The sequence below is a fragment of the Anas acuta genome, chromosome 1, assembly GCF_963932015.1.
Source record: "Anas acuta chromosome 1, bAnaAcu1.1, whole genome shotgun sequence".
In the NCBI taxonomy this organism is placed as follows: Eukaryota; Metazoa; Chordata; class Aves; order Anseriformes; family Anatidae; genus Anas; species Anas acuta.
Window position 1 is genome coordinate 125,475,594 of NC_088979.1, and position 24,810 is coordinate 125,500,403.

General features: G+C 46.9%; 1 protein-coding gene across 1 annotated transcript; it reads left to right on the plus strand.

The window, feature by feature from the left end:
- Positions 1-24,765, plus strand: LOC137865808 (alpha-2-macroglobulin-like protein 1). Its single transcript, XM_068701276.1, has 36 exons — positions 1-313; positions 1,251-1,434; positions 2,170-2,332; positions 2,892-2,944; positions 4,871-4,891; positions 5,422-5,581; positions 6,042-6,126; positions 7,963-8,074; positions 9,042-9,156; positions 9,583-9,692; positions 10,168-10,335; positions 10,583-10,813; positions 11,051-11,114; positions 11,494-11,639; positions 11,932-12,081; positions 12,363-12,515; positions 12,694-12,760; positions 13,603-13,717; positions 14,401-14,626; positions 14,754-14,880; positions 15,458-15,579; positions 16,085-16,139; positions 17,173-17,256; positions 18,124-18,300; positions 18,441-18,522; positions 19,335-19,491; positions 19,891-19,965; positions 20,345-20,507; positions 20,957-21,171; positions 21,310-21,525; positions 21,637-21,761; positions 22,066-22,156; positions 22,777-22,845; positions 23,159-23,261; positions 23,401-23,442; positions 24,298-24,765. Exons 1-35 carry the CDS (start codon positions 255-257, stop codon positions 23,439-23,441), a joined length of 4,284 nt encoding a protein of 1,427 aa, XP_068557377.1. The 5' UTR covers positions 1-254; the 3' UTR covers position 23,442; positions 24,298-24,765.
- The last annotated feature ends 45 nt before the right edge of the window (positions 24,766-24,810 follow it).

Consider the following 24,810-nt stretch of genomic DNA (forward strand, 5'->3'; position numbering starts at 1 on the left):
GGAGTAGGAAAGCAGAGGCTGGAGGCCAAAAGGACTTGGATTGGCTGGAGAACATCCTGAACGGTACAACCCTGTACCTGGAGCACTATAAACATAGGAATGAGGCAGAAGAAAGGAAACTTTGGGGCTTCTTGTCTGCTTCCTGGGAGAAACGACAAAAACAGCAGGTGGCTTGGAGACCTTGGAAGGAGAGAAGCTGCACTCCATCTTCTCTCCTGACCTGCCCTTCATCTCTCTGGGGCTCTCCCAAGAAAATGTGGACTCCTTTCCTCCTGAGCTGCCTGCTCTATACCCTGGCGATAGTGGCACAACCGTAAGTGCCATTTTGAGGTCTGGTGATTGACAGGTCCAAAGCTGAGGGAGGGGCCAGGATGGTAGGGAGAGAGTATGGGACCCTGCGAGTCATCTCCTATAAGGGATAGATATGGGGTGGTATGCATGCCACAAGTCCTGATATGAGCACAGGATCCTTCTAAATGTGGGAATTTTTTCTTTGAATGTTGCTGCAGTGCAAGATCCACGTGAGGACTGTCAGTGGGAGTTAGAAGAACATGGGTCTGCAGCCTGAGGCAGTCTTAAGGGAAAGGTGTAGGATAAAGAGAAGGGCAAGAGGTTTAGGGTTGCAGGGCTGAGAATAATTAAGCAGGAACCAGACTGCTGCCAAAGTAATTGATGAACCTTCTCGAAGCAAGAAAGGTGGATCCTTTTCTCTTGAGGCTGCAGTAAAAGCTGTAGAGAATCCTGCACTTCTGATGTCGGAGTCAAACAGATCCATAATCATAGAGAGCTTTGGGATCAGAATTACACAGCTGCGACTTCCTGAGTGAATACAGCAGTTTGGTTTTGGATCCAAGTCTTAACTTTGAAACTTTTTCCATATCCCAGTCCGATAGTACTGTTCCCTTTTCCCTGTGTACTGGGAAGCCCTTAAAAAAGAGTTTTCTTCACAGAGGCAGAGATGGTCTCTGCTGTAAATGCTTCCTTGTGCTACTGTAGCATGCTCCAGAACTCCATACACACCAGCATAATGTGAGGTCACCTCAAAGCATTTTTCATGTAGTCTCCTGAAATTTATTATAACCTTTCCATCAATACTGGGAGGTGCACATTCTCACTGTTAATCACCTGTCCCTCTCCCTAAGCAGAGAAGTTGCTCCTGGAAAAGAGGTAAACCCTGCTGCTTCCTCAGACTATGGAGTATTAGTCTCAAGGCAAAGAGACTAGCTGATCATCTTGTTTCCCCACTGCAGGAAGTATTTGATTATCCTCCCAGCTGAACTGCCCTTCCCCTCCTCCCAGAGGGTGTGCTTGGACCTGCGTGGTGTGGAGAAGCCTATTCGCGTGGCCTTAACTCTTGTGCATGCCTCTGGCAACATCAGCATCTACCGCAAGGTTGTCCGGAACAACTGGATCTTTGAGTGCTCCAGGTTTCAGGTAAGGACCATTCCTGGGAGCAGCCTGTAGCTAACAGCTCCCAAAGTGCTCCTTTGGCTCATGACTCCTCTTGCCAGAGAAATGGAGAAGTAGGAGGATGGGAGGAGAGAGGGCATGGAAAGGAGTTAATGTAAAGTCAGGCAGAGTGTTTAGTGGGAGCTTAGTGTCTTTCCTTCCTGCCTCTGTCTGTCTGCATGATATTGTTCCTGTTGGGTAGCTTACTATCCACCCTGGTGGCCCAGTTCACCACAGGTGCCTGGCCAGTCACCAAAGGACTGAGGAAGGTAGAGGAGCTCAAAAGCACCCAAATGGCAGCTGTTACCTTATTCTCTCCACTAAGAAGGATGCAGTGTGACAGGAAGTCATCTGTGCACTATGATGCATGCAGAAGCAGACCTTTTAGCTCAGGCAGTCTCCCCTCACACCTGCATCTCCCTAAGCTTTTCTTGTAAAGTGTGCTTCGGGACTAGGAAGGGGCACAGCAGGGTGTTTACACAGGCTCAATATGAGGCTTTCTGATTTGCCATATTTTCTTTCATCCTTATTTTCTTTGTTTGTGCTGGCAAGTAAGAGTTAATAAGCCCCTGAAGGGACACACTGTGCTGGCCTTCAGAATAAGGTGGGGAAGAGAAGGCGTCACAGTTCAGGATATGCGACGAGAAGAGCATATGCTCTAATGCCATCATGTCTTCACCAGCTCCCTGCTAACCTGGTGACTTCTCTTCCTTGTCCCAGGTCCCCAAACCTGCAGGCAGCCAAGAGGTGGGCACTGTCCAGCTGCAGATCTCCAATGGCCACTATTTCAGTGCAAAGGAGGAGAAGCAAGTCCTGATTCGTAGGACTGGCACTGGCACCTTCATCCAAATGGATAAAGCCATCTATAGGCCAGGACAGACAGGTGAGGGCTCTGCATGGAGCACCCTGGCAGCTCCCCTGCCTTGACCTGTCTGTATTTTGTTCCCCTTTTCCCTCGAGGGCTGTGCTTGGTGCTTTGGGCCTTGTAGTCCTAGTTGGGACAGAGGGAGAAGCTGTGTGTGACCGAGGAGGCCTCTGCCACCATCTGGAGCACCAGAGGCCAATCATACTTGTGTTTCAGGGAAGGGAGGGGCCTGGAAGCTGTGGTCTCACAGGCTGCAGGAGCAGGTTTTCCAGCCACAGGCTGGGGACAATGCGAGATTTTTGTGTCCCCCCTCCTCAGCCTGTGCCTGCAAGCCTGTCCCATGGGTGAGTGGAGCCAGCGGGTGGGACAATCTGTCAAAAAGCAAAGCAGGAACGCCACAGCCTGCTGTGTGTGGGGAGGGGAGAAGCGGTGAGCAGGGCTGAATGAGCAGCAAGAGGGGGCTGCAGGCAGGCGTGGGACCAGCAGAGCCCTGATTTGGGGTTGAGGCAAGCACAGGTTTAGCCCCACCTTGAATGTACTGTCTCTACAACATGCTCTTCTCCTTTTCTCCCTTCAGTGAAATTTCGGATAGTGACATTGACTGAAGACTTTGTCCCCGTTAACAGCAAGGTAAAGACTGTCTAAGTGGATGCAAGGAAGTCTCCAGACTTCCTCTGCCAAGTCTGCCTCCTCTGCCAGCCCCACGCTGTGCCTGCAGACATGGTCTGTGTGTCTGCAGTACCCAAGGCAGCAGACGCTGACCTGTTACCAAACCTTGCTGAGTTCAGTCTCCCAGCTGCATTGTCGCCCTGACAGGACGGTTGTTGGCTGGTGGTAACTCTGGTATGGCTGCTGAGGTTTGGGGAGCATGCCAGCGCTGCCTGCTAGCTGAGTTGGGAGCTCAGAAGCTGCTTGCACTTTCCCCTTGCCAGAAAAAAAGCTGGCTTCTGAGGGAATCTGCAGGCTGCTGGCTGTGGGCACCGTTACCAGACGGGCTGTGCCCAGGCTCAGCCAGAACTGAGTTCTGCAGCTTTGTGCAGTGTGTTGCTCTAACGGGTGGTGGGAGGGGTCTGCAGCAAGCCACGGCATGTCTGCAAAATTTTAAGAAAAATTAATTGATACGGGAAAGGATGCACACAAAGTGATTATAAAAAGAGACAAGAGAGAAGGCAGTATAAGCAAATTATACTGACTTGCTGCTGGCAGCAGCTTGTTCTGCCTGAGTCAAGGAAGTGAGAAGTTGCCAGAGACTTGCATAGGTGCTAGCCAGGAAACTGCAAGACTAGCATCTCTCTACAGTGAGCAATTTTACCTGCTGCCAGCGGCTGTAAATATCTCACATTCCTCTGTCCTGAAGCAATTTAAGGAGAGCCAACTGGAATTCATGCCACGATAGATAAATGCTGAGGGGCACAAGTGTGCAGAGCATTAAATCAAATCCGTCCAGACTGAGATGAAGGGAGAGATCCTTCTGGCTTCTTTAGTGTTGACTTAATTTCCCCTTTTTTTGGTTATTGATGAGGGCCTAGGATCATGCACTCATTTCCTGGCCCAGAAACAGAAGGCATCTGTCTTATATTAGTTAGGTAATAAAGTAAGCAATACCTTTGCTTCCATGCCTGCATTTGGTTCATGAAGATAATTGTCCATAAATGTTTGGTGGCTATGTGTAAGTATGAGTAAATTAGCATTATAATTGTTAATAATGCTGTGACGAAAATTCAAAAGAGGTCATATTTAACCAAAGCTATTATGAGGCTTGAGTGCACTGCAACATTAAAGCCGTAATATCTTGTTTATGAATTAGGTGGGTTGGTGATAACACAGGTGCTGGTCACTGGCATGTTTTGTTTAGCATAGACAGTGGATTTGGTTATATAAATAGTTAAGCTGCACTTTGTTTGTTTCAATGAAAATAAACATGTCCACGATAACATGCATGAAAGTTCAAAATGATGAATAATGCGAATCAAATGTGGTTTACCGACCAGTTACTTTCTCCAGTCCCCTGCTCCTGCCTCCTTATGCCTCACTCTCCTTACACCACTACTGCCTCCTGGCTGACAGTTCCTATGATATAAGGACAGCGTTAATAGACACAGGAGGCCCTTCTTTGTACCTGCCAGGATGTGCTGCTGCAGTCAGCAGCATTACCTATCCCCAAGCCTTACCTCCTAGGCCAGGGACTTTACAGGAAATTATGGGGTTTATTCATCCTATAGATGATGCGGTTTTGCTACTTGCTGGGATTTGTATTACAAAACTGATGTCTTTTAATATTTATGAGTTTGGAATGATTGTATTTGTGAGTATCTCTAATTTTCTCTCTCTCTCTCTCTTTTTTTTTAATAGCAAACTGTAGCTTTCATGGTCACAGAGTAAAGCTTGAATATGTCTAAATGCATCTTAAAAATATATCCATATTATTTCAAAACCAAAAAGCTCCTTGTATTGTAATGTTTGGGACTGTCACATGGGCTAGGTGGGTAAGATAAGTCTATATGTAGGTTGGTATATCATGCCAGCTTCTGACATTGCTATCTGTTTGCTTTGCAGTACTCCATGGTGGAAATCCAGGTGGGTGTGTCGGACTCCCCAAGTGTTATGAGGAAAGGTACTTCAGGAGGGATATTTAGGCCGTTGTCTTACTGAGCCAACTTACTTTTCTCAGGGAAAGTGTATACATGTGTATGAATCCACATGATTGTAAAAAGCATTGAAGAGACAAATTGTTCATTCAGGAGCTCCATCCAGATTTTAGCTAACTCTTACAGTTTATCCTTACATTAAGACTGGAGACTTTAAATATCGGGATCTTTCACACTTTCTTTTTCAAGGGCAGTACAATGTAGAGTAACCCTTGGTATGTTGGGCTCATCTCTGTTGGTGTTTCAGTGTTCAGGTTGCTGCAGCACCTCCCATTAAGAAAGCCAACAAACAAACAAACAAAACAAAACACAAACAAACAAACAAAACAAAACAAACAAACAAAAAAGGAGCCTGTGAAAGTCTCTGAAGTCTCTCAAACTTTGAATCCAGTGGGCTTTGGGAACAGAACAGCAGATGTTTTTAATGACTGTCTCTTGTCTCCTTTCCTCCAACTGCAGGACCCAAACCAAAACCGCATTGGCCAATGGCTGGATGTGAGACCCAAACAGGGCATTGCAGATCTCTCTTTCCAGTTAGCTACTGAACTCTCTCTGGGGACTTACACCATCAATGTGGTGAACCCAAAAGTGTCCAGTACATTTAAGGTGGAGGAACATGGTAAGATGGAGTATGGAGAACAAAGAATGGGATGGAAGAATTGCTTATTTCTGTCCTTATAACAATATGCAGCCAAACACCGTAAACTAAGTTTTACTGTCTGCGAGATAGATTTCAACAAAAATGTATAGAGTGGGCAATATCACAAATGTCAACAAGGGAGATTGTACTAGAGATTCCTGGAGAGGGCATCTAGTAACAAGAGTTACTAGAGTGTCACAGAGAGAGAATAAACCTAAGACCTCTGTAGCACTTCATAGGTTGGGGGAAAAAAGGAGATTCTTCCATTAGTTTCCCTGTTTTAAAGTGATTTTAATTTCAAAATTTTAATTAGCTTTTATTTCATGAATATGCTCCTTTACAGGAATCCAGCTTTATGGTAACAAACTCTTCCCTTTCATGATCCATTTCTAGGTAGCCTGCTGCCTTTGACAGAGTAACTTTGTGTTTTTTGTTCCAGTGTTGCAGAAGTTTGATGTTTTCTTTGAAGGACCAGTTCAGATTTATGCTTCAGATAAAACCTTCCCACTGCGTGTATGTGGCAGGTGAGGAGACAATCCTGGAGAAAGGAAACAGCTCATCAACATCTTGTCTGTTCTTCCACACGTGTACTCTCTTGAGTCCATCAAGGAGAATTGGCTAAAGAGGGGTGAAAAACAAGCATTGCTTTCAAAGAATAATAGATAGTACAAGAGCCTAACTGTTTGGTTCTTGCTTGGGATGGAGGTACCTGAGCCACACCCTGCTCTGGAAGCTGTGTCCATCTGGCCTTGGTGGACCTTGTATGGGGAAATATGCATATCTGATATGGGACTGATCTGTTGAAGTACAAGGATCAATACAAGGTTCTCATTTTATTTTATGCTGCTGAACTTATTTCCTTCTTAGTAGCAGTGTTTCTCTAGTTCTGTAATCATTAGCAAACACTGAGCAGATGAGGGTGTGAAGGCAGGCATGACCTCAGAAGGTGTAAGCACAAAGGAGGAAGGAGAATGCTCTGGAAAGCACTTTGTGTACAGACAAAGGAGGTGAACAGAGACACATTTGGAGCTGTTTTTTTCTGAAAACTTTTGCTGCCTCTTTGCTGTTGAACAGGCATCATTTCTTATTAAAAACCATTTCAAATCAGAGCATTTAAGTTGCTAATAGAAAACAGCACAGCCCTCTTCATCACCAGGGTAATTCATGGATGTCTTCCTGTTACTGGTGCTGTTAAGGAACATTGCTCTGCAAGAGAAGACCAGAGAGGAGCTGAAGCACAGAAAGTCAGCAAGGCAGTCAATGGAAAAGTACACATTGACAAGGGCATGGCTGTGCTATAGTTGAGGAAAGGGAAGGAAGGAAGGAAGGAAGGAAGGAAGGAAGGAAGGAAGGAAGGAAGGAAGGAAGGAAGGAAGGAAGGAAGGAAGGAAGCAGAGCCAGTCTGAGTCTGATGATGGAAAGAAGAGTCCAGATCATAAGATAAACCCATGGTGAGGAGGAAGGACTGAGGTGAATCCTGGAAGTCAAGCCAGTGCGTCAGGCTCACAAGCAGTGCACTGGCATAGGTATAGCTATAATGTAGCTCAAGGTCTGGAGCTTAACTATAGCTCCCAAATTAATTGGGGAAGCCCCAGTGAAGCTTCTAACAACACCCTGTGAATAGGGGAAAGAGGTTGCAAAGCCTGCTGGTTCATCCAAGGCTCTGACAGGAACTGCTGCAGAGGTTCTTCCACCTCTGCAACTAAGTAGACCTGTTAAAAGCCACACAGAAAGCCTGCTGGATAAACAATAGATTTTTCAAACCACAGAAAATGAGTTTTGCCCTTGCTCTACCAACCATCCCACCACCTCCTGAGTTACAGTGACCAAGGAGTCAGTGTGACAATGGAAAATGTTTTTGATTTGGGTGTGTCTGCTGTGGGGGCTGAGACAAATGAGCTGGGGCTGCTAAGGCCATCACCAGAAGGAGAAATGCCGTAGCTCTATTAATGTCATATCGTGCACATTTTGTTGATGTGTACAAGGACATAGGCTTCTGCTCCTTTCACACCCGAGCCAGTATCTCCAGTTGGTGCTGCTCCATGCTGTGTGCACACAACTCAGGCCAGCTCTTTTCTTCTGCCTGCAGTTCCAGAACAGAAAGCACCCAGAAGTGAGAGAGCTTTGGAAAGCATGGTCCCATTTTTTTTTGCCTAGGCTTTGTGTCCGACTGTGTTGGATGCAAGACTGTGCACTCCCTAAATATACTGTGCACTGTGTTTTTGTTTGTGCCTGCTTGCTTACAAACTGAATGAAGACCGGCATCAGGAAGCCCACCTGTGTGTAGCAATGTGCTCAGCAAACCACAAAATTCTCTTCAGTGTCTCTGCTTGGCAGCTCATCTGGTGCTTTCCCTGCAGGTACCACTATGGGAAAGCAGTGCAAGGGACCATGAGGGTGACTTTGTGCCAGAAGGCGAGGAGGCGTCTTCAAAATGTCAGCAAGGATATCTGTAGAGAATACAGTGGTCAGGTGAGTAAAATCCTGGGGGATACGTGGTTGTTGGAAGAGCACCACATATGACAACGTGTGACAATGCCTGAGAGAATGGAATGAGCTGCTACTTAGGAAGGTTTGCCAACCTCTACCTGTAGACTAATCTGTAAACATTTTTATTCAGTTAATGCAGTTATGGTTACCCTGACCAACTGAGATACCTTTACCCCTAGAAGTTCTTCTTTGTAAATTTGTTTATTAAGGATAGGGAATAGAAGAGAGGAAATCACATGCAGACCTTAAAGTTCAGTTCTTTTCTGTAAAGAAGCATAAATACCCAGGAATTGATATAGTGCAAGAAACAACAGGTGCAAAAATTCTCGGGTGCAAAATACCATGTTAAGGTGAACTTACCCTGGAGATGCATAAGGTTACCAACGTACAGTGTAGACAGTTATTTCCACAGCCAAATCATGTACTGACTTTTTTTTTTCCACCTTATTTCACTCTTTTCATCCTTAACAAAACATGTCATAACTGGACTCTTCGTATCTGCATGTATGATTAAAACTTTTCATGTTTTATGATTTGTCATCAGGACATATGGTAGTTGTAATCTTCCAGCTCTGAAAACGATAAGTTACTTTGATTCTGTAGATTCATTTGATTCTGCAGTTTTCCTAGTCAGATCTCTTGAAATACTAATATACCTCCTTTGTGATCCAGTTAGTGCAACCTTCAGTTTTCTGCTAAAGCTGGAAAGTTACCAACATTGCACACTTCATGCAACTATGGTGATTTGTTTTATATTTCTACAATATGAATTACATGCATGTATACATATAAAATAGCAAATACCAATTTTAAAATGTGAACACTTTCTATCTGACTGAGTCTGCATTATTATTTGTTGCGATCAAGTTATGACAGAATGATTAATATTGTGTACTTCTAACTCCTTCACTTCTCCCCAGCCTCAAATATCTACCATTTCCCATTGCAGACAGTGAGCAAGGGGTGTTTCACACCTTCTGTAAGCATGTCGGTGTTTAATCTGGCTCCCAGTGAGGAGGACAGCAAAATCTATGCAGAAGCTTCTCTTCTGGAGGCAGGCACAGGTACCCTTAAGGTCTGCTTACAGTCACTTGGTGTAGAGAAGGTACAAGGATGAGAGTGTCTGTACCTGGGGTGTGAAGGTCAGAGCAGGCTCACCTGCTCCTCTCCTCCACACTGCTGGGGCCATCACAGGACTTGGTGCTCCTGCTTGAGGAGCTCACTGCATCTGCAGAGAGCTGCTCTGCCAGCAGCAGGCAGGTGAGTAGTGTCTGGGAGCTTGGTCCATGAGGCCAAAAAGGGGCTTAGAAACACCTTAGCTAAGGAATGAGCTGCCACAGGAACAGCCTCTGTACATTAAATATACTCGTACTGGGAATTTTGAGATGCTTCAGTCAGAAGGCCTGGGCGTAACAAAGTGAGATTAAACTAGGGTATGGTAGTCACCTCTGATAATGATCTTGCATCCCTTGTACTCTGCATTCCAACAGGGGTCCAAATCAACTCCTCCAGCCAAATCCTCATTTCCAGGACAGCTGCACGGGCAGTGTTCGAAACACCAAATGCTTACTACATCCCCGGAGTACCCTACAGGGGGAAGGTGACTTTTCCCATACTTCTTCCCTCCCCATCATTTACCAATGAATTTAGCATCTAGCAAATTTTTCTGACCCAAACCATTTTCTGTTCCTCAGAGCAGTTTTCCTTTCATTGTGTCACATTACTTGGTAGGTGCAGCATGGCTCCAGTTTCTGCATTTCAGATTCCCTGGTGTGATTACACTTCTGGCTTCTGTTGAGAGCACTGAGTGATTTTTTCTGGAATTTCTCAGCTGTTGGCTAGGAGCTGAGCTCCTTATGGTCTAGTTACTTGCTGCTTTTGGGGAGGATAAAACCACCCTCAGCTTAACTTTACAGATCAGGGAGTTTTACGGGTCTGCTATCTTCCTGGGGCCAGACTGAAGCCAAGGCCACCTAAACAAGAAGGAGCATGCTTGTCAGAGGAAGGGAAGTTTGGGTATGACACTGTGACTGACATCTGACTTTGGCTTTTCTGTCCTTCCCTACTGTCCCCAGATTAAGCTTCAGGATCACCATGGAAATGGTATGAAAAACAGAAAAGTTTATCTCATAATAAAGTTCATGAGACGTCGGCTTATCAAAATGTATATCACGGATGGCAATGGAAGAGCATCCTTCAACCTGGACACAACTGCCTGGAACAGCTCCTCAGTCTTTTTGGAGGTAAATCTCACCTCTGCACACAGGAGAGTGAAAAGCCTCAAACTCTGCCAGTGCTCCCCGCTCCTGCCTGCAGCCCCCTGACAGCTTGGTCCTGGGTTCCCCACATAGTTCTGTTGGTATAGAGCCACGGGGAAGGTGTCAAGCAATGGCTTTTCCCAAACCAAGCTAATGACATCCTAACCTAACAAAGCACTGAAGCATGCAACTCCCATGTCCTGATTTCCTTATGTCTCTGATCTCCTCTCAGGGAAGGTTTACGCTGGAAGATCTCACACACACACCCTGGAAAACTGGTATCAGTTACACAAATGCTTACCATCACCTGCAACCCTTCCATGTCACAACGAAAAGCTTCCTGGACATACACCCACTCACAGGAACACAGCCCTGTGGACTAAAGCAGAGTGTCCAGGTGACCTTCACACTCAGTCGGGATGACCTGGGAGAAGACACCAGCCGGATAGGTTTTGCATATTATGTGAGTGAAGGTAGTAGAGAACTGAGGTGGGGGAGGGATGACGATATGGGCTTGTTCTTGGAGAACTCGGGGAACTCTACCCCTGCATAGAGCTCACCCTTATCACCTGCGTCACCTTGGATTGGACCCACAGTTTATTTCTGTGGTTGCTTAAGAGTGCAAGACGCACACAGGGCAAGCGTGAGTGTGCCCTGGTGACAGACAGCAGTCTGCTCACCCAGTGTCCTCTTCCCTCAGGTCACTGGGAAGGCTGGCATTGTTGTCAGGGGACAGAGGAGCGTCCAGGTTGGGAAGCTGAACAGTAAGTCTGCAGTGGCCTGCCTGAACAGTTGGGCCTGGTGGGTTCCTAGGTTGGATGGTGAAAGTTACTGGAGTTTCTCCTGAACTCCCTGAAGCTACAGCTCCTGGGCAGTCAACAAACAGGGTGGATGGAGACAAGGAAGCAATTATATCAGCTGGGAGAGGACAAAGAGACAGAGCGAGTGAAACAATGAAGGGAGGAGAGACTGGGAGGAACCGTGTGGAGATGGAACACAGAGGGTTAAGGAACAGAAGGAGAGAACAGAGAGAAAAACAGAAGGAATTAGTTTGATACTGTGGGATTATAAAGCAGAAAAAAGGAGACCAAAAGAAGGTCTCAGTGGGGCTGTGATGGAAACACTTTTCTTTTCCTTCCTCAGTGTTGAAGGGCTCCTTCTCCATCCCTCTGACCTTCACTGCTGACTTCACCCCGTCACCTTCTTTAGTGGTGTACGCTATCTTCCCTGGTGGAGGGATAACAGCAGATAGCATCCGCTTTGATGTTGCCTTGTGCTTTGAAAATGAGGTGAGACTCACACCGAGAGCTGAGGGACAGCTGACAAGCTGGAGTCAGCAGGCTATGGAAAGAAAACACTCAAATCCTTCAGAGAACTGGGGAGAAGAGAGGAAGGGGATGTCTGGAGCACAATGCCCAGGGACTGGGATCTTCCATTTAGCAGTGACTTCTATTTGTAGCAGAGGTTGAGCCGGGAGGATGTTAATTGAGCTCCCTCTTTCTGTCTGCACCTTGTGTCTGTCAGCCTCCTTACCCCTCTTTTTCTCTTTTTTATATTTCCTTTCTTGGTGTGCTGCTCAAGGTCAAAGTAGGTTTCCTGGCTAAAGAAGCCCACCCAGAGTCAACAGCGCAGCTCCGGCTGCAGGCAGCCCCCGGCTCCGTGTGTGCAGTACAGGCCGTGGATGAAAATATGTTCCTTGTGAGACCAGAGAGTGAGCTGACAAGCCAAATGGTGAGTGTCTGTGCAGCCAGATAAACAAAGAAACAAACAAACAAAACCCACAAAAACATAAAAACAACCACCAACAAAAAATGGACATGATATATGAGCTGGGCAAATACAGGCAGGGCTGAGGCTAAAGGGTGAGGGGGTCTTTGTGTGGAGGAGGAGTGAAAGTAGTATGTGGGGTCTGCCTTAGAAAGATGTCAGGCTGTATGTTGGGGAGGTTGTAGTGAAGCATTTGGAGATATCTGCTCCTGGCCTGATTCTCCCCTGCCTGTGAGTTTTCGTAGGTCTATGGCTTGTTCCCTGCTATCTACAGACATGGGTACCCTGCCCAAGTTGAAGAGTATCCAGATCACTGTGTTCAGCCCCACTCCACGTCACCTCTGCTGCAAGGGAAACTGCAGCATTCCTTTCAGCCTGACATCTTCAGCCTCTTCTGGGTAATCATCTCTGTCTTTCCCCAGTGAGACAATTGTTTAGAGTCCTTCTGAGAAAGAAGGAACCAGGCATGTTGTCCATGTGGGCCAGTGTTGACCTGGACTGTCTGGGCAGCTGGCTGGCCCTTCCCCAATCACAGCTGCTTTTCTTTTTTCCCTCCCCTCCTTCTTTCTCCAACAGAACATGGGTCTCAAAATCTTCTCAAACCTTGCAATCAGGAAGCCAACTCAATGCTCTCATCGGGCAGGTAGGAAGCCAACGATGGGTGAGCTGAACTTTCAGACTATACCTGTGCCAGGACCTGAGATCACATAGATGGAAGAGCCTTCTGATCGCTGGGGTTTGCTGGTGGTGGATGTTAACATGCTGAGGTGTAACAGATGCTGCTGCCACAGCCTCACTGCCAGGTCTGTCAGACCTCAGCAGGAACAAATAGGTCACTTTTTTAAAAGCTTTGAAAAATTCCCCTACCTGCATGTTCCCTGACATTAGAGGATGGCATTCCCTTTCTGGGCACAGACAAACCCAGTGGTTACTGAAGGGGAGTATCTCCCTTTCACTACACCACAAACTGTGCTGTGTTCTGGCTTGTGTTCCCACCTGTGGCTGCAGGAACTGTCACCTGCTTCCTTAATGTCTCACTTAGCACTAGGTGATTATACCAAGCTGCCTTATCTGCCTGCTGATATTGAAACTACTATTGTTTGCAGAGGTCTCTGTGTTTTCAGCAGACAAGCAAACGGGAATATTGTTATTCCCAGAATTACAGAAATGTTGGTTTAAAAGGGCCCTCTAGAGGTCCATAGTCTCTTTAACACCAGTTTTGGGTCAGATTGGGAAGAGGCTTTGCCTAGCCAAGACTCAAAATTTATAGCCACAGCCTGCTCACTGCGAACTGATTTTCCTGTTACCATTTTCTTCTCCTTCCTATTTTCCCCCTCCTACCAACTCAGCTCACTCCCTTGTGTATTGCTCTGCCTGACTCACATCTGTTACTGCTTGCTTTGCCTCTTGTCCCAGTGCTTGCCTGTTGATCATTGTCAGGGCTCACTTCTTCCACTCTTGTGGGAATTTTATTCTTTCTTTCAGGGGGTCCTTCTATGGAATACAGGAGAATGACCAAGGAACAAACCCAATTAACAACCCAAGGAAGGTTTCACCACTATTTGCCTGAAACTTGGATCTGGAATCTGTTCTCTGTTGGGTAAGTGATGCTAGACTTTACAAGTGGACAGAGGGATGAACCCTTTGTTATTGAGTTTTGGCTGACTTGTATCTGTTCAAAAAAGCCATCCATAGGTGTAAAGAGAGGTCTGCATGTAAATCTTACGGCTCTTCCCTGCACTTAAAGTGCATCCGAATGAAGGACTAGCAGACTTCAAGGAGCAAAACTTTAGTCTGCTTAGTCATGCTTAGAAAACAGCAATGTTCATGATCAAACCACCAAGTATCCTCTCCTCACACAGTGGTGTACACTCTACTGATTTCCCAGCTTAGTGGGTGCACTGTCTAAATGTATAACCTTTGTTGCCACGATGCTTGGATTGGGACTGATGAATCAGCACTCAGGCGAATGTGGTGCTGCTGCTTTCCTGGACATTATGCTGTTGACTGAGTGTATACATCTGGAATACCAGGAGAGTGTCTTGCTCAGGAAGAGGGTATAACTTAATCACTGGAAGCATTTAAGCAGCAATTATGGCTTTAAGGAACAGATTTCTGATATCTGTCTTACTCTGAGCCACTCAAGTGGGAGTAATTGATGAGAGGGCAGAGGTTGATCTCAGTCTGAGGATCTGCACAGCATCCCTCACCTGGTGTCCTGAGCTCTTCCCATTGCAGTGGGGTGGGACAGACTTCCTTATGCAAGTGCTCTTTTCCTCTCAGTTCCAACGGGAGCAGGAGCATCCCAGTCACAGTGCCTGCTGCTGTCGCTGAGTGGAAAGTCAAGACATTCTGCTTGGCTGGGAGGGGGTTTGGACTTGCCCCGACCACAAGTCTCAGAACAGTACAACCTGTGTTTGTGGATGTGACTTTGCCATATTCTGTGATACAAGGAGAGACCTTCACGCTGAAGGCTACTGTTTTCAACTACCTGCAGCAGTGCATACAGGTATGTGCTTGTGCCACAGCAAACACTGTGTGGGACAGGCCTATCATGCCTTCCAGTTTTACAGCAAATGTACCACACCATCTCTCCCCAGTTGCCCAGTCATTCTCCTTCGTTGGCACTCTTTTAGATACAGGTATCCCTGGCTAAATCCCCAGACTTCCAGGTGGAGCTGTGCCGGACCTGCAGGGACAGAGAGTGCCTCTGCGCAGAAGAGTCCAAGACCTTCGCGTGGAACATGACAGCAATCCAGCTGGGTGTGGCAATCAGAACGGGAGCAGTGGTGGGGAGCCCTCAGAAAGAACTGCAAGGGAGTGGGAGGTCCAGAAAAGCTGGCAGAGCCTTGCCTTCCCTGGATCCCAAAGCTTATTTTTAGTGGTACAAGAATGCAAACCATCATGGTTGCTTTCTTTCTCCCTTCTTAGACAGGCTCATCAGGGAGGGTGGGAACTGAATGGGTGACGTGGAGAACTCTTGGGGATAGAGGTGTAGAACCAGCGTGGGAGGAACGGGCTGCATATATGTGAGTGGGAGAACCCAGTATAGCTGATGCTGTGCTTCACGTGCAACGGGAAGGGGTCACTGGGGTCCAAGGGGCTGCCAAACCTTCTCACACTATAGTCACAGGTAGAGTACTAAGGTCACTGTTGGTGAGGCATTACTTAGCCCCCTCATACTTAGGGTGTCTGGACAAACCATCGGCGCTGACTGGCCCATCTTTACTGAAGCTGGGAGGCTCAGCCCCCTGAAGCACCTCGGACCACTGTCAGTTAAAGCAAGTTGACTCCGTTTGGCTACGGACGTAAGAAACAGACTGTTCAATTTATTTGCTAGGGACTCTGAATATCACAATCAGGACTGAGGTACTGGACACCACACCTCGCTGTGGGGACAGGAAGCCCCTGCCAGCTACCACGAGGCGGAGGCATGTTCTGGTCAAACACTTGCTGGTTCGGGTCAGTATAAGAGCAGGCTCACTTCTCTCCCTGAGTGTCCTTGCCCCAGGTGAAAGGAGACCGAGCTGGGCTAAACAGTTTTCTCTCTCTCTCTTTTTTTTTTTTTTTTTTGTCCAGCATTAACATACCAAGGCCTGGGCTTGGTTTACTCTGTTCCCCCCAAGACCTAGCCAGGCCTATACCTTTCTTGCACTACTCTTTTTTGAGCTGTATTTGTATGCCGTACCTATGGTTCTCCCTATACATTCTCCTGCTCAATGACCAACCATACATGAGCTTTTGTATCTGCTCACTGACTAGAGTCCTGTCCCTCAGACTTGCTTTTGCTTTCTTGATCAGTGAAGCAGACAGTTTCAGTGCAGCCCTGCCAAAGGTGAGGAGGAGTCCCTGAGAGCGTGGGAACTAAAAGCTGAATTCAGACCTGCTCTGCAATTTTACTGCTGTTTGGGAATTTTGTGTGTAATCTTGTTTCTTCTGTCTCATATTTATGTTCCTGCCATGGCAGCCAGAAGGTGTGCTAGTGGAGAAGTCTTACAGCTCCATTCTGTGCCCAAGAGGAGGTACGTGGACAGTTTGAAACAACTAGACCTGGTTATTATTCAGGTCCTGCAGCCTGAAATAACTAGAATCATAGAATGTTTTGGGTTGGAAGGGACCTTAAAGATCACTTAATTCTAACTCCCCTGCCATGGGCTGGGACACCTTCCACTAGAACAGGTTGCTCAAAGCCCCATCCAACCTTGCCTTGAACACTTCCAGGGATAGGGCATCCACAGTTTCTCTAGGCAACCTATCCCTGTACCTCAAGACTCTTATCTTAAAGAATCTCTTCCAAGTATCTAATCTAAATCTACCCATTTTTAGTTAAAAACCATTACTCTAGTCCTATCACCAAACTCCCTGATAAAGAGTCTCTACTGAGCTTTCTTGTAGGCCCCCTCTAGTTACTGAAAGGCTGTTGTAAGGTCTTCCAGGAGCCTTCTCCAGGCTGAAAAAGACAAAACTAGACCTGAAAGTAGGACTGAGCTGCGGGAGGGCTTATGAAAGATTTTTTTTTTCTTTTTTTTTTTTTTTCACACAGGAAATTTAATTTCTTATTAGGACAGAAAAGGACAGGGAATATTATTTCCACACTTCCTTCCCTGTTGAATTTGTTACTGAGTTAGGTGGCAAAATCGTGCTCTGTAGCCTCCTTCCCACAATGTAGCCTCTGGGTATTCCTGGAGCATGATAGTCACTCAAGAGAGAGAAGCTCCTGCCATACCACCCTAACCCTGCAGCACTACAAGCCTCTGCAGGATGTCCTCCTGCCAAGTGATGATTAACTAGGATCCTCGTGGAACTTGTGAAGCACGGTGAATTGAGTTGTGAAGCTTAGTGTGCCCTTGCCCTTGCCATAAGCTCTCAAGTCACTTCTAATCTGAAAAGTTTTCAAGCAGTGGAGCTTGGTGTGACGACTGGGACAGATTATAGAGAACGCTCTGCATGAGCAGGATGTAGGCAGTGTCCCACTTATTTGTTCTGATTTTGTCACTCTGGTTAGATACTTCTGGTTTGATTTTTCATGCTGCACCTTAACCCTGTTGTTATCAGGAAACATGGTTGAAGATCCTGTGCCCCTTCACCTCCCGGATAATGTAGTAAAAGGATCTGCCAGAGCTTCAATTTCCATCTCAGGTAAGCCATTTCTGTTGTGAACTCACTGACCGATGTTACAGATGAGCAGGCCTTAACTTGGTAATGATGTCAGGGGATCCATTTGAAACGACACTGCTCAAAAGAGAAAACAATAAGTTTCAATGCCCTGCAAGGTTTGCCAATAACATGGTTTCAAATTTTTTTTTGGATTTGCACTTAGATTTTCATGAGAAAAGTAGGTTGCGGAGGAGAATAATCCTCATTTTTCTGGCTAGGACTTTGTAGCAGAGCCTTGGGGCCAAATTTTATCTGGGACTTTGGGATCTTGGCTAGTTCAGTGTAGATACAATCAGCAAAATTCATAACCATCTCATCCCCTGCTAAGTTTCAATGCTACAATAAAAGCTGCTGGAGAGAAGAAATCCTTCTCAGCATTACAAAGTTACAAAAGGATTATTTGGAGAGGCCACTGGGACCAGGCAAATGTTTTCAATATGTTTCTTTGCACTGTGCTCCTTTGTCCCCATGTTTGTACTGGTATGAAACCAGGCCTGCCATAATTCCTCAAAGAAGACCTGAGACATCTCAATCTTCTCCTAAGTACTTCTATATTTGTCTGTCTGTATGACACAACCTGAGCAACTATAGCCCTGCTCAAAGCCCTTTACAAGATTGGAGCCCTTCACACTGAAAAAGTTCCTCAGAGACTCCACAGTGTGGTCTTCCTGTATTGCATCCCCTCCAGACTGGGAAGATGAAGAATAGTCACCTTCATCCTATACTCAGTTGTTTCTTTCAATTTTCTTCTTTCTCCTTTGCTGAGATAACACACTATTATCCAGGGCCTGGCTGAGAAGCATCTGAAATCATACTCAGACTTTCTTTGTTTCTTATATTGTTGCATAGGTGACCTCATGGGGCTTGTGTTACAGAACCTGGACCGCCTGGTGCAGTTGCCCCATGGCTGTGGGGAGCAGAACATGGTGCTGTTTGCCCCCATTGTCTATGTGCTGCAGTACCTGGAGAAGACGAGGCAGATGACCCCTGAAATCAAGGAGAGGGCAACGGGACTCCTGCACAATGGTAAGTTCAAGAGATCCACCTTGCTCCTCTGCTTTCCCCCGTGTCTAATCTGCCAATAGCTCTCTTCCTTGCAGTTATTCTGACAGTACTGGCCTTTCTCTATTACTGTACTATATTAATCACTGTTTGTATTTCCCTAGGGTACCAGGCACAACTCCTTTATAAGCATAGAGATGGCTCCTACAGTGTCTTTGGGGAGCAGGATAGGGAAGGGAACACTTGGTAAGCACTGGGAACATCCCTTGCTCCTAATTTGTCCTGTCTGGGCCAGAGCAGCTAATATGTCTGAGAAGAGCTGATAGGATGCGTGTTCCTTGTTTTGGATGGAGCCCCTGAGGAGCTGTTTAACATGGATACAGATTGAGAGATTGAGACACTTGAAAAAGGTATGAGGCAGGGCAGCAGAGTTTCTGGGAAAGTGGAACACAAAGATATGGTCTCAGGGGCAAGGAGATCCTTTTTTTTTTTTATTGCTGTGGTCCTGCTGCTGCCCCAAACAGAGCAAGAGGTTCTACTTGTGGAACCCCAGCAAGCCAAGAGGGGCAAATACTGACTGGAGGAAGATCAGGGAAGGGCAATGAAAAGTCATTTTTCCCATGGAGGGTTTTGCTTGGGAGAGTTTGTATGAACTGCATTGGCACTGTGATGGCTGGGCTGGGAGAAATGAAGAAATGAAGGAAATGGGGTATTCAAGATTGCATCTAGGTGTTCAAGGGAGATGAGATGCAAGAGGCAAAGTAGAAGGGGTAGAGGTTTTTCACTTGTGAAATGACTGGGTAAAGCAGTACATCACTGTGTGGACCCAGGCTGAAGAAGAGAAGCTTCTTGGGTCCCAGAGACCATTTCCACTTTTAGTTTGCTTTTGCGTATGAGAGATCCTTTTTTTTTTTTTTTTTTTCTGTGTGTAAGAGTCTTTTTAAGCACCCTGATATGTCAGTGTTAACTTCAGAGACAAGCACCAGGCTTTCTTTTTTTTTGGCTTTCTTTTTGTCTTTTTGTGTTTCTATTTCTCTCACAACTCATTCTCTTCCTAGGCTGACAGCTTTTGTAGTCAAGAGTTTTGGCCAAGCCAAGAAATACATCTATGTAGATGATAAGAACATCCAGGATGCCTTACGCTGGCTAGAGCAAAATCAACTCCCCAGCGGCTGCTTTGCCACCAAAGGGAGTTTCTTTCATTCTTCTATAAAGGTAAATGAGAGACAATTCAGGCAGCACAGCTGGGGAATGGCTGGGCAGGTGTTGTGGCAGCAAAGGGTCATAGGATCACAACCGATCCTGGAAAGTCACTCATGCAAGTCATGCAACTAGACTTAAAGAGAGCAGGGTATGGGGTAGAGACAGAATAAAGAATGCCTATCCTTCTGGGAAGTCATGTCATGAGCCTTTGAAACACTCCCTAGAGAGTGAAAGGTGCTTCAGGTCCTGGGGTGTCAGAATGACACACCTGAGAGCCGTGGAGACCATGCTTACGAGAGGCTCCAGGTGCAGGGCTGTGCCTCTGAACAGATGGAATCCCTCACCAGCAAGGGGTCTCTGGTGACTGGTGATTCCTCACAGTTTGTCTTTGGCAATGGATTCCCTTCACAGGGCAGTGTGGATGATGAAATCTCCTTGGGAGCATATGTCGCTGCAGCACTGCTGGAGCTGGGTCAGCCACTGAAGGTGAGCACAGACCAGCTGTCTCCTGCTCTCCCTTATTCTCCCATGCCTGCACCCTGCTATGGGGAAAAAGCTCATAATGTCAACATTCTCCAGGCCAGGAACACATCAAGGGCTGCTAAGAGGGAGACAATGTTTGGTGAAACTGAAGTAATTCCTCATAAGAGACAGTGTTGTAGCACTAGCATGGAGCAATAGTGGAGCAATAGTGTTTGGTGGCCATAGTTTCCAGCACACAATGGGGCTGCACTGCCTTTTTATGCAAGAGAGGGTGATAATTTTGTGGGTTTCTCTGGAGCTACACCAGCAAGACATAGTCCCAGAGGGAGCCTGACCTCTGCTTTGCCCCTGCCAGTGTTTAGCATGTCTTCTACCAATGCAGGGCAAGATGATGCAGAGTACCCTCCACTGCCTGCAGCAGGCAGTTCACAATGTCACCAGCATCTACACAGAAGCTGTTCTGGCCTATGCTTTTGCCCTGGCCGGAGACTATGAGACAACCCAGGAGCTGCTATACAAGTTGGAGGAACAGGCCATCAAATCAGGTAGGTGCTGGCTGCTTGTTGCAGTAATAGCTCTTGTTCACTTGCTGGGATTGGAGCAATGTACCCATGCATGTTGCCTAGCCAGAGCTGATAAATGTGGAATATGCTAACCTATGCAAGAGGGAAAAATAAATGCACCTGCTATTCTTGTATTTGTCCAGGAACTGAATCATGGTAACTGCAATATATTATTTAGCAAGCTGTGAGGGTGACTTATCAGAAATATTTTCCTCAGCCTGGAGGATTTAAAGATCTTATTGAGGGAGGGGGTAGAAACCTGTGTGCTAGGACTGGATAAAATCCTGGAGAACCAGCTTAACAATGCGATACTGGCCTGAGAGTGGAGGAGCAGAAGGAGCTCTGAAAGCCCTCTACTGCTTGCTTTCTGTGTCCAGAACCCTCTGTTCCCTTCTCTCCAGATAGCCTGCACACTCCTTTTCTTTCTGCAGGAGGACAAATACACTGGAGCCCCAAACCAAGTTCCCCAGCTTCCACAGCCTTCTGGCCTGGCACTCAGTCAGTGGATGTGGAACTGACAGCCTACGTGCTCCTGGCGTACCTTTCCAAGCCACGGGTGCACGCAGGTGACATGACAACTGCAGCTGGTATTGTGGCATGGCTGACCCAGCAGCAGAATGCCTATGGGGGCTTTGCCTCCACCCAGGTAACAAGTAGCTCCATGTGGATCCATATACTTCTCTTCCTGAGGTTGGCAGGGCAAGTCTTCTCGAGGTCTTCCTGTCCCAAGTTGACCTTGCTAGAGGTGATGTTTTCAGGGAGGTGACTGTCTCTTTCTCCCTAGGACACAGTTGTTGCCCTGCAAGCTTTAGCAAAATATGCAGCAAGGACCTTCAGCACATCAGGCCAAGCACTTGTGAGGGTGAAGTCCCACAGGGGCTTTGGGAAGACATTCCAAGTCACCCGCCAGAAACGGCTCCTGGTGCAGCAGGCGGAGCTGACAGAGATCCCAGGGCAGTTCATGGTGCAGGCCCAGGGCAGCAGCTGTGTTTTTGCTCAGGTAAGGTGGTGGGGTGAGTGTGGGAGAGATGATAGGTGGAGGATTCTGCCTCTTCTACCAGGATGAACTCATGCCTGGGCTGTCTTTTCCCTCCTGACCCTCAAACTGCAGACAGTGCTGAGGTACCACAAGTCTCCCCCACGGACCACTGTAACCTTCACTCTGCGTGTCAACACAGAGCTGGCCAACTGTAGCCAGGCCAACACGCGTGCCCTCATTGTCCGCATCCTTGTCAGGTAATCCTGAGGGTTGTTTCCTCCTCCAGCAAGACTTGCTGTGCTTGGGGAGCGCAGCTGGAAAAGCCTCAGGGCTGTGATGGAGGGACTGAACGCAGGCAGGACAGACGGTAAATTTGGCAGTAGTTAGGGGTGGAAGGGGAAGGTGCTGGCTACCTGCATCTCACCTCCTGTGAGATGATAAACTGTCTGCCTTGACCTCAGGCCCAGATGGCTCAGGGTCCTGTACACAAGATACGGTGGTAAAGGGAAGGGGGGGCTCTGTTCTCTCAGACAGACCCTCTGACTGTGTGATCTTCTTCAGCTACATTGGCAGCAGAGTCACATCCAACATGGTGATCATGGAGGTCTCCTTGTTGTCCGGATTTGTCCTGGCTCCAGGCTCCAGGCTGTTGGTAAGGAGTCTGGAATCAGAAAAAGGGTGGCTCTGGTAAATGGGTCCCACCTGCTTGCTGCTGTTGGGAGCTATTCATTTAGGCCATGAGGCAACTACATTAGGAGTGACCCTTCACTGTTGAAATTGAACCAAAATCTCTCCATTTCCATACAAGGTCCTGCAAGGACCACCCGTGGAATTTCAAGGATGGTTCAGCTTCTCCCACTGACACTATTCTGTTAGGTGTGCTAAATAACAGTATTTGTTTGTCACATGAAGATGAAAGCTGAATTATTTGCACAACACCCAGGGGTGTATTTAAGAGTGTTCTAGCAGTTAGGGAGATAAGATAACAACAGTCTTTACTTGTGCCTCTTTGCTGACCAGTGCATTAAGTCCTATATACTATCCACTGCCTTTTGTCCCCAGAGTGGGAGATTCCTCTAACTGAGCAGGGACAGCTTAGTCCATCCTTGAGATGAGGCTCACAAGGAGTGCTCCAGGAGAGACTACTGAAGATAGAGACAATAAAACCCTTGCACATGAGAAAGACAAAGATCCACAAAGGGTCCAGGTCTACCTTGTGCCATCAATACAACATCAGTACAAATTTACTTGTGTTGTTCTTTCCTGTCCCAGCTGGAGCGCAAAACCATCATTAAGAAAATAGAAGTGAAAGCTGATGTGGTCTACATTTATCTGGACAAGGTAAATGGGAATGACAGCATTAGGTTTGGCATAACGAGAGCAAGAGGCTAGAGGACAAGGAACTGTGTGAGAAGGCCAAGGCTGGGCTAGCCACAGGGAAATAACACTAGTAGAACTGTGGGCAGAAGAAGCTTGCCTAATTTCATTGTTGTACATTTAGCATTTGCTATTTGTTACATACATACATTTCTAAAATCCAGAATCTCTGATGGATTAAAGAGATTTTTTACAGGAAAGCATTCAAGCTAGAGAAGACAAAGCTGCAATGTCTTCGTTTTTCCTTTCCTTGCTAATTTCTTTCAATCTCCATAAGCTCAATGATGAATCTCAGACTTTCAGTCTGCAACTGGAACAAATATTTGAGATGAAGAACCTGAAACCGGCCACTGTCAAAGTCTATGATTACTACCAGCCAGGTGGGTTGGTGATTCCCCTCCTACTCTGAGATGGGGAGCTGGATTCCTGGTTCTCTGGATGTGACTTGTAAAGTCATTGTGCGCTATTTCTTGTGCACATTCATGTATGTGTAATTGTCTTTCTCATTTCCTTTTGCAGAGGAGCGAGCCTTGGCTGACTACAGCGCTGTCTGTAGCTGAGGTAGGCAACAAGTCCCTGTGTGATACAAACAGTGGCATCAGGAAATGATGGGTCTTGGGTGGGAGAGAGGGAATGTCTGGGGAGCTTGTGAGCAATCTGAGGTGGGAAGGAGAACGGTAGTCATTGGGGAGTATATGTCCAGCAAGAATGAGGAACAGCCAGGTGCCTGTGGCTGGGTGTGTAGAGCTAGGCTTTTTCAGACAGGAAAGCAGCTGAAAGGCTCTGGCTGACAGCAGATACAGTCTTAAAATGGGAGTGAGGAAGGAAAGACTGAGAGCATGGTGACTGCATCATGTAGGGTGAGAATGCAGAGCTATAGTGGCTTGCACTAATGAGGGTCTTCAGACCCAGACAACTGCTCCAGTCCCTCCCCAGCCCCTGATACCTTCATTACTGGGTAGAAAGGGGGGATTCCGGGAGACAAAGGAGCAAGATGAAGCTGAGAAGACATAATATTTTGTCTTGTGGGGTGACAAAAACAGCTGTTAGAAAGGGGATGGCTTGTTAGTAGCAGCCTGAGGTGAGGACAGGTTTGGATCTGTCTTTTCTGGGAGAATAAAGCAGAATTTTGATATGGCATATGCTTCATCCTGACATAATCCCACACACAGAGCACTGTGGGACCTGCCTATACAGATCCTAGGGATCTTCCTAAAGAGCCACTGGCACTGCTATCCAACACAAGTCTGGTGATAGCCATGGAGGTGCTGGATCACTCCCTCCTTGTTTGCCTTAGCTTCTGTTCCACACATGCACATGGTTCCTCAGAAAGGAGAGGAGGCAGTCACAGTTTTGTGGTAAAGGAGAAGTGAGAAACTGCCACACCATGACTTCTGCCTTTGCCCAATGTTTCAGGTTGGGGACCGAATGGAAGCAGATGCCCCAGATACCCCCAGTAGAAGGACACTGCCCCCATTAAAGTTGAGCCCGTGTGGTCTTGTGCTTGAGTGGACTTAGGGATCACAACGGTCCAGCAGTTGTGCCTGCACTGGGAGGGGGCTGGGCTGTGAGGGGGAGCTGTTATATATCTGGTATATTCCTGGGAAGAAGAATTAAAGTAAGCATCACCCCTGACCTTGCTGTCATTGTGCCAGTTGTTGATGAACTGCAGGCTTAGCCCACAAGGATACCATTTCTGCCATCAACGGTGTACAATCTTTCTATCTCCTCCACTGCTCTCTCCTCATGGTCCCCAGCACTTTCTGCTGAGTAGGACCCAGGCAGCTTTGGGGTATAAGGTGCAACTGTACATGCTGTGACAGCCGTATCTCATACGTCCTTCCTGCAAGCTCCTGTATTCCTGCTCTTGAAGCAGGCTCCAGAGAGGAATGCAGTGTGATTGACACTGTAGCCTCTCAACCCCTCTCA